The 16,410-nt window shown below is 37.5% G+C and overlaps 1 protein-coding gene across 1 annotated transcript in view; it reads right to left on the bottom strand.

Annotated features, from left to right (window-relative positions):
- The window catches only part of LOC127644755 (cohesin subunit SA-1-like), a 74,525-nt gene that overhangs the window by 11,745 nt on the left and 46,370 nt on the right, over positions 1 to 16,410 (bottom strand). Inside the window, exons 2-13 of the mRNA XM_052128121.1 lie at positions 9,192 to 9,349; positions 8,959 to 9,073; positions 7,299 to 7,451; positions 6,961 to 7,057; positions 6,776 to 6,852; positions 6,478 to 6,682; positions 4,337 to 4,488; positions 4,153 to 4,226; positions 3,938 to 4,061; positions 3,745 to 3,843; positions 3,585 to 3,664; positions 3,401 to 3,508 (exon numbers count right to left, since the gene is read on the bottom strand). Of these exons, the coding sequence (XP_051984081.1) occupies positions 3,401 to 3,508; positions 3,585 to 3,664; positions 3,745 to 3,843; positions 3,938 to 4,061; positions 4,153 to 4,226; positions 4,337 to 4,488; positions 6,478 to 6,682; positions 6,776 to 6,852; positions 6,961 to 7,057; positions 7,299 to 7,451; positions 8,959 to 9,073; positions 9,192 to 9,220 (1,313 nt within the window). The 5' untranslated portion in view covers positions 9,221 to 9,349. The remainder of the gene's footprint in view (positions 1 to 3,400; positions 3,509 to 3,584; positions 3,665 to 3,744; positions 3,844 to 3,937; positions 4,062 to 4,152; positions 4,227 to 4,336; positions 4,489 to 6,477; positions 6,683 to 6,775; positions 6,853 to 6,960; positions 7,058 to 7,298; positions 7,452 to 8,958; positions 9,074 to 9,191; positions 9,350 to 16,410) is intronic.

Below are 16,410 nucleotides of genomic sequence, written 5' to 3' on the forward strand. Positions count from 1 at the left end.
ACAAACTTTGGACTATGATAAAAATTGTTTAATTGTGTTTGTGTGTGCATGCGTACGTGATGTGTGTGAAAGAGAGTGTATGTAAAATGTAGTGTATACTGTACAATTATGTCAGCCTTCACGTTTGCATGTCAGCATCAGTGTGTATGTACATGAGTGTGTGTACGCACACACATGGGCATGTCTGTATGTGATGTGTGTGAAAGAGAGTGTGTGTTTATACAATATATACTGTACAATTATGTCAGCCTTAACGTTTTCGTGTGTGTGTGTGTATGCACATGCATGTCTGTGTGTGTACTTATGTTTCTGTGCGTGTGTCTATGTGGGAGTGAGTGCAAGTGTTGGTCAAAACAATGAATCCAAGTTATATTTTTCTAGAGATGCACCGATCGACCGGCCGGCCAGGGACCGGAATTAGCCGATTTTCCGCATGCTCGGCCGGATCGGTGACCGGCCGGTCAGCCTCACGTCTTTACGATTCCAACCCGGTCCGTTTTGTTGTCAGCGGCGCAGGCAATAACGTCACAGCCGCACGTAAAAACGTCATTGGCATGGAAGATCTTCACTGTGAGTGAAGAATACATAAAGTTCGCAATTTGTAATAATTGTAAGGCCAAAGTAAACCGTGGGGGAACCACCACAATAACTTTCGGAACAACAAACCTAATTAGACATTTAAAACACCATCACCCAGATGAAAATGCCCATTTTTAAAAAAAAAAAAAAAGTGAAAGCGGCTAAAGCTTGTCAGAGCTCAGAGCCAGTCACAAGTCAGCAGCCTCTCTTATCATTCCTTGGTATGAGCAACGAAAAGACCAAAGCAATTACGAGGAAAATGATGGAATTCATGGCCCTGGATGACCAGATGTTCTCCATAGTTGAGGACAGAGGGATCAGAAATCTGATACATTTCCTCGATACAGAGTTGGAGGTTATTTTCCGACGTCGTGTTGCCCGAGTTGTTAAATCTTGTGTCATGTAACACACAGCATGTTATCTGTCAACATTTGGGTACACAAATCCGGGAGAGGGGAAGTTGGGTGCTGGATGGCAGAGGCAGGCTAAATACTATACAAATTGTGCCGTTGTGATTTAATGTGCTGAGTAACGTAATTTTTCCCACCTTGTCCGATATTAAAATCAGTGCGACACACATTGCAAAAGGCGTGGGCATTGTCGATATGGCTTCGGGAAATGAAATAAAATTTCTTCTTCTCCTCCCATCTACCAGTGATGCTTGATTTAACATCCCGCGTCTACTGCCTGCACAGATATCAACAGCGCAAATGTGTTGTAGGTTGCAAGGTTGAGGTCATAAACCTAAATAATTGTTTTGTTAGACGAGTAATAAAGAGAAAAAGGTCCATTTATAAAAATAGTGGAAAATGACATCTGTTATATAAAGCAACTCATTTGCAGTTAATTGTTATTTCTACCTTCAGTCACAGAGCACTTTATTTTCAGAGTTGTTTAAGTGAGAGAAGATCCTGTAACTTAGTGCAGTTTGGGGGAAATTGTAATGTTTAATAATTTATTTTATTATGAAAATAAAATGTTGCATTGAAGAAAGGTAGATTTTGTTTGTACATGCAGTCAATAATAGTTCTTAGAAAGAAAATCGGAAAAAATCGCAAGAAAATTGCAATCGGTGCATCTCTAATTTTTTCCCTATTATCACCCTGTCCCCTGAATGAATCCAAGTTATATTTTTTCCCTATTATCACCCTGTCCCCTGAATGAATCCAAGTTATATTTTTTCCCCATTATCACCCTGTCCCCTCTCTCTCCTTTCTTCTGTACTCCTCAAGTAACACTGCATTGCTGTATATTTTTTCCCTATGCTTTGCCAGCCTGTCTTTTGCTGATGCCCTTTTCTTTTCAACTGATGCTTGCCTGTAACAAAATACACAATAGTCATCTTGAATGTAACATTTCTTGAAAAAGACATAGAAATACATTGTTTCAGAGTAAAATTTATAGAAGGTGGCCTACACTGCATTCATACTGCTTTTTGTGGAAGCACTTCATAAAAATGAAAAATTAGTGACCCCTGCTGGGGGGGTTGTAATAGCTATTTTGTTTACGCAATCTGTTCAAGAAGTGTTTAAGGCAAATATCAAGTTATATTGAAATGAGCAAGAGTTATAGTGCACGTCCCTCCTTCAGAAGTCTGTTTCTCATTACCGAAACATTGAATATCTCCACCGCAACAGGCCTTCAATTGTTGCGGTGAATGATAATGGTGTTGCGGAGGATGAGCGACCTTAAACATTCTTGCTAACTGTGGAAGCTAAATGAGGGTTAGCTAAACTTTCCCTCTCTTTTTATATTTAGACCATAACGGGGTATATAGTAATCAAAAAATTAAAATGGCAACATTTTTTAAAACTTCACAAACTCATGTTTCAGTAATGAGAACTAAAAAGTCGTGTAGGTAATATGACAAACAAAATTTTAACTTTTATTTGGAGAGAAAAAATAAGAACTGCTTACCTGTTAGCCATTTTGAGTGTCACAGTCAATTATGTCCCTTCCAACAAAATTTCTTGAAAATGTTAGTTCCTTGAGGACTTAAACAATGATTGAAAATTGTTGCGGAGGATGAGAAAATTGGTCTTGGACACATTTATATTCCTTATTATTGTCACTACATTTAACATTGTTCACCAAATACCACGTTTCTTTACTGTAAATGTTTATAGTATAACATGCACTGAAGCTTTTTATTTTTTATATTTTTTAATTATAAATATTTCCATCTCAAAAAACACAAATCCAGTCATGGACACGTTGCGGTAATGAAACATTTCCCCTTAAATGTGGAAAAAACAACAAAATTGTTTTTTATGATGTCATTTGAAATCATGTACAAAATAGTACATGAAGAGATGTCTATAACTGTATCCTTCTTATTTTGATAGCATTTACTTTTATCATCAAAATGTTTCATGACACCTCATATGTCACGAGAATCACCCATGTGTGCTGGGTACAAAATACCCACATTTTCAGACCATTATACAGTAAAATAACTATGAACAAGGCCCTTTCTATGAACTTCTATTTTCTATACTTTTCTGCATGTTTACTTCTACTCTAGCATCTGTACTGTATCCTAACTTACTTAAACATTTGGCATTGCGATATTTAAAAAAAAAAAAAAAACTACTATCTTGATGTTTTAGCATTTAAACTATGCTATATTATTTTACTATATAACTTTTACATAAAAAATTGAGCCATCTTGCAGCCCACCTTGGAAGTTTGCTGAGGCCTTCTAGTGGCCTCCAGCCCCATGGTTGAGAACCACTGTCCTAAATGATTGTTATTGTATGTGTAAATGCAAAACAAAAAAGAGCAGGGGTGAAAGGTTACGAAAGAAAGGAAACCGACTCACTTTCGATGCAGGAACTCCCCTGCAGCCACTGCCACAGGCCTATGTGCAGAGTACACCAGATGATAGACATTCTCACAATCTTCATTAGACAGAGCGTCCTCACTCCCCCTGGATGAATGAAGAAAATTATGAATATATATACTGATAAAGAAAAGCTTCCAGACAGCAGAAGGACTTCACTTACTGTAGGATTAATGTGACCAGTCTGATGGCCTCCACTGCAACATCATACTCTTTATCCAGGGTCATGGACACGATACGATCCTATGAGGGGGAGGATTTAACATGGTCAAAATGTACCAGAGATTCAGAGAATTGCAATACCACTCCTGAATTCGCTTTACCTTGAACCGGTTTGTGAAGAGCTCGAGTTTTGGAAAAAGTTCACGGTTTGTGTAGAGGTTTTGTAAGGCTTTCAAACATTTCAACCGCACTTCACCTTGCTGAAAATGTCACATTCTGATATTATTAAACTGAAAATTAAATTGCAACAGGAGCACAAAAAGCTGTTTACTGGTGTTTGCAGAGATAGCATACCCGGTCATGTAAGGTCCATCCCACATACTTCAGATAGCTGTCATTTAGGAAGGCATCACTGTACATTTTCATCCACACACCAATCTCCTCTATACATATCGCTCTGATTTCAGCAATCGCATCCCTGTCAATCACACACAAGATATGTTTACACATTGCTGGCTATGACAGCACTATAGTGTGCGTCATTGTGAGGGTCTACAAATTTAAATGACCTGTAACGATGAACAAAGATTCCCTTGAAGATTGAGTTCATCATGTTTTCGATTTCATCTTGGTTTTCTTGGAGCTGGTGAGAAAGTATATATACGTAAATAATAATTGTATTACTTTAATTTAAATACAGGCTTACAAATGAGTTTTACACCAAGTGAAAAAGCAGCCTTTAGGGTGTAATACCTCTTTCCTCTTTTGGAGCAAAAGTTCGAGTTTCTCATTGGCTCTCTTTCCAACCATTTTGTTCCGTTCTGCTTCGTACTGTCTCTGTGTGTTGTCCTGGTGAATGCTTAGGTTCAGAGCCACGTTTACCAGAGCTGTCATGAGCTTCATGGCTGAGGACATAAAAACAATGAAAGAGAGATTTGTGTGGTTGAGATTCTTCAAGGGATGGCAAGTTAACATGGGCACAAACAACAAACCTGATAATGGCTTGAAAACTCAGAGCTGTTGTGGTTAAGCAGGTTTGGGAAACCTGAGTGAAAACAGTCAATGTTTTTGCAATTCCATTTAGAGACGCTTGTGGCCCAGAAATAATTTTCTTATTTATGTGGCACAAGCAGTACCCAACAAAAAAATAATTCTCCCGAAAAAGATAGTTTGTCAATCACGGCATTGGTTAAACCAGTGTTGACGTGTAGGGCAGCTCAATCAAACAAAACAATGTTTTGATAGCACCACAGAGCCATGAGCTGTGTTCCAAATAACGCACTTTACACTATGCATTTACAAAATACACTATGCACTCAACCATCAAATGAATGAATTTTCAAAGTGTGGTACTGTCCCAAATGGAATGCTTAACTTTTTTTTTTAACTAACGAAAGCATTTGCCATTTAACCGCTGACAGGAAGTGATGTTTCAAAAGCATGCAATGTGTTGCCGCTAGCTTTAGCGAATTAGCCATCCTCTGTTCAACACTTGTATCCCAAACAACGTACATATTCACACAGCAAAGGGTAATGGTAAAGCATTTAACATACATTTGTAAAGTGCTCTCTTCAATACTCACCATCTCTTCAATGGCACGAACGGTATAACGCTGTATAAAACTCCTTGATCACATCTGATTTTCCAGAACTCATGTTGTATTGAGTTCTTTGTATACTGAATGTTCTTAGACAGGGACAGATATTTTATCAATGTTTATGTGGAATGATCCAAAAACATTTTAAACTGCAGTACAGCCCATTAAAGAGACTATAAGTCTATCCCTCACAGCCTCGTTGTCATTCCCATTAAAAATAAAGAATGGCGCTAATGTGTCTATGAAGCTGCGCAAGTTGCAAAATTCTCCATTATTTCGAATTGTTTTGTCAGACCAGTAATACAGTCAGGTAACCCTTCCGCTATGTATGGCAAGCCGCGAGCACTGATTGCATTAAGTGTCCAACATTCCACAATCCGTTGTGAAGGTTGAAGAAGTGCATCATTCGGGTATTTATAGTACAAGTCTCTTTTTTTGCATTTTCATTGTTAACATACTACTCACACTACTTACACAAAATGACGTAGAACAGTGCAGAAGTGTGCGGTCTGGGCACACCTATAAGCTGTGTCTTGTTCGAAGGCTGCGTGCTAGGTAGGATGCATCCTTTGAAGGCTGCAGTATACTGAGCATCCTCCTTTAAACCAGCCTCGTTTAAACAAGATGGTCTTCGTAGGACAATAAGAAATGGAACGTCACATGATTGCTATGACAGCACGCCACTCTTTAACAAGCGCGATCGCTTTGAGTGAGAAGGGAACAAAATCCCTTTAGAAGGGAATGTATGAGGTACATTTTACGAGAGTTATATTGATGTAAAGAGAAAAGAAAATTTATTTTACAGGTGTAGTTTTAGTCTAATACTTTATTTTAATTATATATTAATATAATTATACATATTATTTACTCTGCACCCATCTACTGAGGTACTTCAACTTGGGAATTAACATTCCTTGCGTTTGAACTTCATATTTACAGGCAAATTGGCATAATTGTTTTTGAAATTTTCGTTGAAGCAAAGAATTGTGGGTTGTGAGTTCCCACGAAGGATACACCTCATGCATCCTCCAAATTCTCTTGAAAGACGGTCGCATTTGAAGGCTGCATTCAAAGTCTCCTACTCATTTTTCTGAAACGAGATGATGTATGCGGCCGACAAATGCGACCTCCGGAGGATGCAGCCTTCCAAACGAGAAACAGCCATAGTGTTTACTATAGTGTTTATACTTTGGGAAAGTCACATTTTGTATGATTTTTAAAAGCCATATCCCTCATTCAGACTGTGGCTGCTTGGTTGTATGATTGCAGTCAGAGAAAGACATGTGGGGTGTTTACCTGCTAGAGTGCTGGTGTGTCTAAAGGCTCGGACCTGAGAGTCCGAGAGCCCTGTGAGCAGAGAGATGACCGTGTCCATCATGTACTCATCATAGATGATGCTGTACTGGCACTGACGAATCAGGACACTGATGAACTCACAGAAGTTGTAGCGAAACTTCTTCCACAATGGACCTGATATGGTCAAGGGGTAATCTCCACTGTCCTACATTAAAACACAAAGTACAATCTATCCTGTAGACTGTAGTTCAGAGGTCATTTAAATCCATAGCCCTTAATAATCCAAAAGAAAAGATACCTCATCAAACTCTTCTGTCATTTTGCGGATGATTTCTGCATTCTGCATGTTACGAAACATTTCAATCCTAACAGTGCCTGAAATTAAGGAAGATCTGAATGAAAATCACTACTATTGTGAATGAATAACAAATGATTAATATTAATTGTACAGAGAGACATTTATGAGTGTGAGTTATCTGGTACCTTTACAGCCAGAGCACTGGATGAAGAAGTTAATGAGGTCCAGAAGTGCAATATCTCTGTCTTGCTTGTACGACTCGATCCAGTCATCAACCACTGACTGAAAGAATCATGTTTTGTGTATTACCGAATACAGAATTTAATAATTGATTATAATAACTATAAGAACAACTAATGTTTTACATGTTCATTTAATTTCTTATCCAAATAACATTGCTTTACCATGTTCAGTTGTAAAACAAATGTACATAATAATATCAAACATTATAGGCACCTAAAGATGCTTTTTATTTGTGTATGATTTTTTTTGAAGAAAAAGGTTTTATGCTCATTATATTTACCTGCATAGCACTCCTTCCCTGTTTGACAACCTCAAACAGAGTGACAGGATCTCCCTCTCCGTTCTGCTGAGCCATGCCATTGGCCTTCCGCCCACGCGGTGCTCCCACAAAGCCCTTTTCCAATGGCGACTTCCGAGGCTTCTTGTTGGGTGCCTGGAGTAAGGAGGAGAATGGAATAGCAAATTTAAACAATGAATAACAGGGATGGTGGCCTCACTAAAATATGTTTTCTCCCTGTGGTCAGAGGACTCAACAGCAAGGATGGCCCAATGGTCCAGGACCAGTTTGAGAGATTTTAGAGCCAGTTGTTGGAACAGTCACTTGCACTTTAGGGCCAGTGCTGCACTTATAGCTGTCTATATAGCTATATAGAGCTGTCTAACAGAGCGGGTTTCAAACTGGGGTCCAGGGACAGGGCCACAAAAATGTCAGTGTAAAAATGTTGACGTTACAATTTAATTCTGAAATCATTAGATTAATCACGATTATTTTATTGTATTGACGACAATAGTAAGAAATAACAATACATTATATTCATACATTCATTTCATTTTTGAAAAACTTATAGAAATAAGGGTTGTAATTCACTATTCTCTGTAAAGCTGCTTTGAAACAATATTGATTGTGTTATTGTATATTTTTACAAATGTATTAAAATAGCTCTTTTCATAATAAATGTAAATATATAAAGTAAATATATATATATATATATATATATATATATATATATATATATATATATATATATATATATATATATATATATATATATTTTTTTTTTTTTTTTTTTTATTGAATTGAAAATGTTTCTCTTCAGGTTTAGGCATCTAACATTACTCCAGGATAAGAAAGATACACTGTAAACTTAATGAGAAGAAAATATTTTGCAGCTATTTTACAAATATTTTAATAATTTCTTCTGGCTTAAGTACAGTGACAATATAGAAGCCAATTACTATTTTTTTTTTTTCCCTTTTCTACCCAATTTGGAATGCCCAATTCCCAATGCGCTCCAAGTCGAGATACGATTTATTTGCCTTAAAGCGAGATCCACATTATAGCGACAACGAGGAGGTTACACCATGTGACTCTATTCTCCTTAGCAACCGGGCCAATTTGGTTGCTTAGGAGACCTGGCTGGAGTCACTCAGCACACCCTGGATTTGAACTCGCGACTCCAGGGGTGGTAGTCAGTGTCAATACTCGCTGAGCTACCCAGGCCTCATAAAAGCCAATTATTTAATTTTGCAAACAAGAAGTCTTTACAATATCATGTTTACTACTTTTCTCACACATGGGGTCCCTTGCAACGGGAACATCAAATTTGGGAGACTCTGGCATCAGAAATGTCAAAAACTCCTTGTCTAGTTGACTAATACAGAAACCGATTTGTCAAAATTGCAAGAATAACTTGTGAAAGTCTTGAAAGACTCATAATAAATATATAACAAATAAATGTGTTTAGATAAATTTATCTAATTAATTATGTTACAATATAGCTATTTTCATAAAGAAAACTTAGCATATAATGAAAACAAATTTGTGGCCAGTGAAAATGTTAGCAGGGGAAATTAACAATGCAAATTACTGGCCCAAATGTGCATGTAGAAAATATCCTTATTGTTGAGTCCTGGGTCAGCAATGTAAATATATATCTTACAGGTGGTCTGCCAGGCCTTCCTCTCTTCTTCCGGCCCTTGCCATCTCCAGAGTCGTCCAGCTCACTCATACTCATACTGAGACTCACTGTGTCCTGACCCGACTCACCCGAGTCCCTGTTACAAAAACACACCATGATCTCTTCATGAACACAGCACTTCCACTAATTCAGTAATACAAACAATGCACACTAGTTTAACATGTAGTTTAGGTGAAAATGAAGCTTTGACTCACTGTAGCACTGGGAGCTCTGAGGTGATCATGATAACAAACAGACAGCTTGTGTGTTACAGGTCTGGTTTCCAGTGCTGTGTGTTCCAGAGTGCTACTGGTTGGGGACCTTACAGTGTGGTGTAAGTGCTGATAACAGTATTAACACTGCAACTCTAAACCTACAGAGAGAAAAAAGATAAAAATGATTTAAAAATGTCTTCGTTCAAAAGCAATGTTATATGGACTGGAAAAAATGCATCCTATGTGCAATGTTATTATTTAACTCACCAACTGAAGATTATGATTTTGATTTCAGACAAACTGTGCAATTTTTCTTATTAAAAATGTGTGATGATAATCTGCATATTTTGAATAAAATTCCTTAGGCACTTTTAACTGCTGCGTATCACCCTCCATAAACACATTTTCTATTGATGTCAGTGCCATGAGCTGGAAAGGTTCCTTAGGGTTTGCAACATTGCAGATCTGACTGAGAGTTTTATGGACAGGAAACAGTGTTAAAAAGACTAAATAGAGACACCAACTGGCCAGTTGATGAACTGCAGAAGTGCATCTTTAACAGAAGTGTCAATCTACATTATCACAGGGACGAGTTCTACAACTTCTACACAGAGGTGTGCATTAGATATGTGGCCTAATAACACTTATTCAAATATAATCGATTCCATGTCACTTTCTGAGTAAACAAGGCTGGGTTTTTTTTTTTCTTTTTTCGGTTTAGTACCTTTCTATTTATAAACCTGACATTTTGGTCAATTGATTCGCTAAGGATATACTAAGGTTAAATGCCAAATTAATTTGTGCAACTGGTTGGCCTAAAGATAATTAATAATATGATTATTTGGTTTGAACATATACAACTGAAATTATTGCACTATATAAATGAATTTAACTGTTTGATAGTTTACTAGAAGAATAGTAATAATAGTAAGCATTAAATAAAATCAGTAATACATTGTAAGTATTAAATTATGTGTATTTGGATATGCATGCATATTGTTCTGACTTAAGTTAACAATCACCACTAGGGGCAGTATAAACCATAAATTACTTGACCGTTCATGATTATTTGACAAGATTACAATATAAGTGTTTAGAGTGTCCAGGCCTATAAAAATAAATATTTATGTTCTGTTGATTGCAAAAAATTGTAATGTCAATAAGAACACTTTTTAAAGTTATTTGATTCTCACTAACAGAATGCTGAACTCTAGAGAATGAAAATCACTTCTTTGGCAACAGTAGAGGGCAGACTAAGAAAGTTTTCATTCAAATGTTCCCACTCCACTAATACTTAAGTGAGTTGAAATGTAAAGTCCAATTGATTTATTTATCTCAGGTTTGCATCTCTGTCCCTTTCATGCAAACAACTCAGTTACAGAGATACAAAAGGAAAACCAGCCTTTAAGTTTTTCCACAGAGAAATATAGATGTTTGAATATGTCATTATGTCTAAGTAATTCCATAAATCAAAAGTAATTTATTTTGCCTTATTCATCTAGAGACAATCGCTCATCTTAAATCAGTGCTATATGATCAGTGTTGTTCAATTAATGAGTTAGGACAAGACAGGACTTTTTGAAACATGCACTACAGGAGGGGACACGCCTGTCTGATTTATTTTACTGATGACAGTTAAAGTTGAGGTGAAGGTTATCCTCTTTATACAGCCACTAGATGGCTGTACAATGTACGAGTCTTGAAGGACTACATCTTTACAGGTTTTAGAACTATACTGAATCTGAAGTCAACTTAAAAGTGATTTATTAACCTTTGGATAAATATGGATTCCATACCAATATGCCTTTATTTTTCCCAGTGAAACACAAAAGTAAAAAAAATAAAAATGTTTATCCCCTTTTCTCCACAATTTGGAATGCCAAATTCCCAATGTGCTCTAAGTCCTCATGGTGGCTTAGTGCCTCAATCCGGATGACGGATGAATCTCAGTTGCCTCCGCGCCTGAGATATCAATCCCCACATTTTATCATGTGGCTTTACTGTGGAGACCTAGTGCGTGTGGAGGCGTCACGCTTATTCTCCGTGGCATCCACGCACAACTCACCACATACCCCACCGAGAGCAAGAACAACATTATAACGACCACAAGGAGGTTAACCCAACATGACTCTACCCACCCTAGCAACCGGGCCACTCCAGGTATAGTAGTCAGTGTCTTTACTTAATGAGCTACCCAACCCCCGACACAAAAGGAGAATTTTTGAAGAACGTTTACGCTGCTCTCTTCCATACAATTCCATACAAGCTCAAAAAAGACAAAAACGCACGATTAAAGTAGTCAATACAACTCATGCACTATATTTAAAGTCTTCTGAAGCAATCTGATAAATTTGTGTGAGGAACACACTGACATTTTAGTTGTCATTCACTGAAAATCTTGCTCAACACTAGGGCTGTCAATTGGGCAGAGACACTAAATTCAAATTTTTACCTTAAACATTTTCACAATTTAAATTTAATTAGAATTTTAAAGTCAACTGATTTTTTTACATTTACGTTATTTCCTTAGTCCACAAGAGGGGGCATTAAATACATACAACCATACAGCACTATATTATATTATTGCAAAGAACATTCCAGGATGTTAAAAAACCTTCCATTTTAAACTATAGTGCACAAAAAAAAGGTTTAGTCGGTTCTTATTATCAAATTTTAAGTCAAAAGTTAAACGAGGGAGGAAACGCTTCAATAGGCAGTTCTGTGTTAACATGGTGTTACAGTTGCACTGGTGCCACAGCATATACTCCCACAGACTCAAACTTTATAATAACAGCGATATACCACAGTGTTTTTCATTAATTACAGCTGTATGTAGGGTCGAATTATTCCCAGATAGCAGATGTATTCGGCTGAACTCTGTGAAAGAGGCTCATGATCACTGGCCAGCTGCTGTTCAAACAGACGGGACACAACAGAAAGGAACAGAACACAGGATCACGAGACACACATTTCCAACTTGAACTCCTTTACAGAAAAACCCATTGTTTAATCTGAGAAATGCTGATTAGAGAGCAAGACGCAACAGCCAAAGACCTTCACCTACTGTAAGGGGCTGTTCACACCGAACGCTTTTGCAACCATCCTGTTTACCTTTTGTTTTTCTATGTAAACACGCTAGACGAGCGTCTTTGTTTCGCTTTGTTTTTGTTTATTCAGCGTCTTATGCAGGATCACCGTCTTTTAAATGCCAAGTCAAATTAAAAATAATTTTAAAACACCTCTCGAGACACCTGGTTTCTGTTATTATTTATTTTGTTGCACTTCATCTAGCCTTTTTTAGCGTAAGAATGCGGTTGGTCTGAAGTGCTAGGCACACATCCAAAATTCTAATACACAGTTTTAGCATTCGAATGTGCATATTGTTCTTAAATTCAACGAATATTAACAATTTTATTTGACAGCCCTACTCGACAGTTGTGTTACCATTCACTCTTCACTGTATAGAAAAGTGCAACTTAGTCTTACTGCAATAAAACAACTCCTTTTGTGTCCCACTGAAGACATACAAGTTTCAAAAGACTTGAGAATGTGTGACAGGTTTTTGTGTGACAGGACCGTGACATCGTCTTGTGTTTCATTTTCTGCCTCTGTGCGAGAACCCGGTTTTGTTGTATTCCCTGCTGTGCACTCCTCTGTTGGTCTCATGTTTAATGTTCGGAGCATATTGTCTGGATCCTAACTTTCCTGTCTGGTTCGGTTTCGGTTGGTGTGGGGATTCAGACACTCATGCTCCTTGTTCTGTCTGTTATTGGCGTGAGTGCATTGTGCTTATGTCCTTGTTGAGGCATGCACTCACGCCAGTCTCTTCGGCCTGTCTTGTTTCATGTCTGGAGCATGATGTCTAGATCCTGACTTCCCTGTCTGGTTTGGTTTCAGTCTGTGTCGGGATCTGGACACTCATGCTCCATGTTCTGTCTGTTATTGACGTGAGTCCATAGAACTTATGTCATCTTTGTAGCAAGCATCAATTATTTATGTCTGTCTCTCGTGAACACGGGTGCGCCTCGCGTTGCAAGCTGTCTTCACGTTGTGTTGAGTGTCGTTCACTTCAGTCTGAGATGTCGGGTTTGTGTGTGGCCGAACTCTCGCACACATGTCTTGTCATTTTTTGTCGCATGTTGTATGTGTGCATCGTGTGGCGTTTGCCTAGCGATGTACGCTCAGGCTTTGTTTAGTGTGGGAATGCATTCCATTGCTTTGTTTGCCAATGGGGTAGTTTATATTTGGTTTTTGTCTTTTTGTATCAATAAATAATCCCCTTTATTTTTTACCTGGCATTTGGATCCTGCCTCTGCTAAATACTGACACTCCCCCACTGCTGCTAAACAATAACATCGGCCACACAGCCAGATACAGCATCTACACTGAAAGTTACGTGCCAAAACTAGAACACACCAGGATCAGAAATGAACCACGGCTTGGGGTACAAATGCCCCAGAAAGTGACCAAACTGCTACATATATTTACAATAAAGGGGAAAAAGTGGCCCTGTAGAACTCTGTTTTTATCTGTTATCTAGCCTATCATTTGATATATTTTGTAATATTCTATTATAGGCCTATCTAGTTGTGGGTTTAGTTATAAAGTACTTTTATTCAGTAGTAGAAAAATGAGCTCATAAAGGTATACTGCTCATTTAAAGTAATGGGCCTTATACAGTACATGAAACATGGATAGAAGGCATTTATTTCTGTGTAAATTGTGCATAAAAACAATTTTAGGTAAATTGTTGCATTCAATCAGAAACAATTTGTTCAGAGATGGAGCACTTGTATTAAAATGAATGGGAGAAATTGGAACATCCAATATGGCGGATGTACAAAAGGAGGTCCCGCCTTGCAGGTAAAAGAGGCAATCATCTTTTAGATACAGACATCGCCTGTCAGTCAACTCGGGAACATGCATACCTATTAGCAGGACTAGGGTTGGGAACCAAGAACCGGTTCCATTCTTTAAAATACAGGAATCGGAGGATCTTCATGACTTTCGGTTCCATTAACGGTTCCCCTGCGTGAATTTTCAGCCGATGTGGCTGGAACACCATACTGAAATACACTGACAGTGTTTCCAGCAGTGCATATTTGCAGCAGTACTGCCCTCTACTGGGTCAAAACTGTAAAACACACAAAAAGAAATTACTCTTATGAGCTGAATCTGTAGAATCTACAGCATGAAACAGACAGCACTTCCAGTAAAGTCCGATTCCTGAAAGAACAATTTAGATGAGCTGATACTTTTGAATCTACAGCGTGTAACAAACAGAGCTACCAGTCTAGTTTGGTATAGTATTAATCTTGCTGTGATGTGCAAGTTATGAATGTCCAACTCGAAATTATATAAGAACTGTCTTACAAGCTTGAAGTAGAACACAGTCTTAACTGTCTCTGGAACTGTTACTGTTATGTCATGTGACTTTAGAAATGTGAGATTTTACTCAAGCAGTGCAGTTACTGATTGGTTGTTCATATGAGAATGTTTAATTAAAGATACACAAGTTTTGTAATACAAGAAATTTATATATATATATATATCCATCCATCCATCCATCGTCAACCGCTTATCCTGTGTACAGGGTCGCGGGGGGCTGGAGCCTATCCCAGCTAACATTGGGCTAAAGGCGGGGTATATATATATATATATATATATATATATATATATATATATATATATATATATATATATATATATATATATCGCATTTCTTGGTGTTTAGATTCAGTCCAGATATAGCCTAATTAGGATCAATTATTGGATTGGATACATGTCTCTAAAAAGTCAGAGATTCTTTATATCTGCTCTGTAGAAATCTTAAAGGATCTCATAATTTGAAACAGACTGCAGAGGAGAGTAAATCCAATAAGAATTGTATTTCTCATTTTCAAATAATTCTTCCTCAAAAGCACTTAAAGAACTACTGGAATCGTTACTGGAACCGTTAAGGAATCGGAATCATTAAGAGGAATTGGAACCGGAATTGTTAAATTCTACTCTACAGTCTTCTAATGATTCCCATTCTTAAGCAGGACCAGCCTGAAAAATATAATTTTCAAAAAAAAAAAAAAAAAAAAACTTTTTATAACACTGTTGTTAAATTTTTTGTTTATGTTTTTTGATCATAATCTTTACCGACCCATATGGAGATTTCGGTCTTTCCCATTCAAGTAGATAGGAGCTGCACTTTTATGCTGCCTGTTCCCACGGAAAATAGCATTCCAACAATGGTGGTCAAGAGAACTGACTTGCCTTAAAAGGGACTTTGATTGATAGTTTATTCATGAATAGATTTATGAACAATTTACAAAGCATTTTTTTCTGTTCATGTTTCACGTTTAAGATGTGTGTGTGTATTTTTTAGACATTAAACTACTTTCTGCTATCCCAGCTTAATATGTAGAGACAATTTTAAGTATGCTAAACCATTCTTATGTTGTTTGTCAGAAAAGTGTAAAAGCTGTAGCTCTTTAGCACTATCAAAATATCGCTCTGCATGACAGCCCGGCTGGGCTTGACATAGCAACATTTAGTACATTTACATGCACTTCAATATTTTGGATTTCTACCTAAACCAATAATGAATCTTTTAAAAATGTAAATGTTTAAGTCCTACTGAAATCGCACTAGTTTGATTTTTGCAAAGTCGTACTAACAGATAATTGTAGCTTTCGTCATTACAAATGTGCACATGATGGAATGCACAACGTGGGTCACTATATTTGTGTGTTTGTTATTAATTTTGTATCATTATGCACTCCAGAGTGAACAACACTTTGCCTCTGTGATTCACATGCTGTAATTCAGCAGTTGTACATGTCCAGGGGAAGGAGGCTATATCTGATGCTCACAAATTATTTTTTTTGAGGACACTGATTGCACGCTCACTTACTCACATGTATAAAAGGCACCTCACCTTTTCTGTGTCCCGCAACATTTCCCTGCTACTCATGATGCACATACGTGTGTTTGTTTTTGTGCAACTGATGATGTCATCGTACTTAAATCAGCAAAAACGCATGCGCAAGTCATTTTACTTCCTGAACAAGTGTGGACACAAGTACAGGTTGGTTTCTCACTCATGTGAACCACGCCACAGTTCCAGAGCAACCGAACTCTGACAACCTCCTACAGGTAGTCTCGGGTGTGGTTTGCGAGTGCACACCAGTGTTTGAAAAACAGTGTTCACATTATCTAAACTAACCGA

Source organism: Xyrauchen texanus, chromosome 6, assembly GCF_025860055.1.
Source record: "Xyrauchen texanus isolate HMW12.3.18 chromosome 6, RBS_HiC_50CHRs, whole genome shotgun sequence".
Lineage (NCBI taxonomy): Eukaryota > Metazoa > Chordata > Actinopteri > Cypriniformes > Catostomidae > Xyrauchen > Xyrauchen texanus.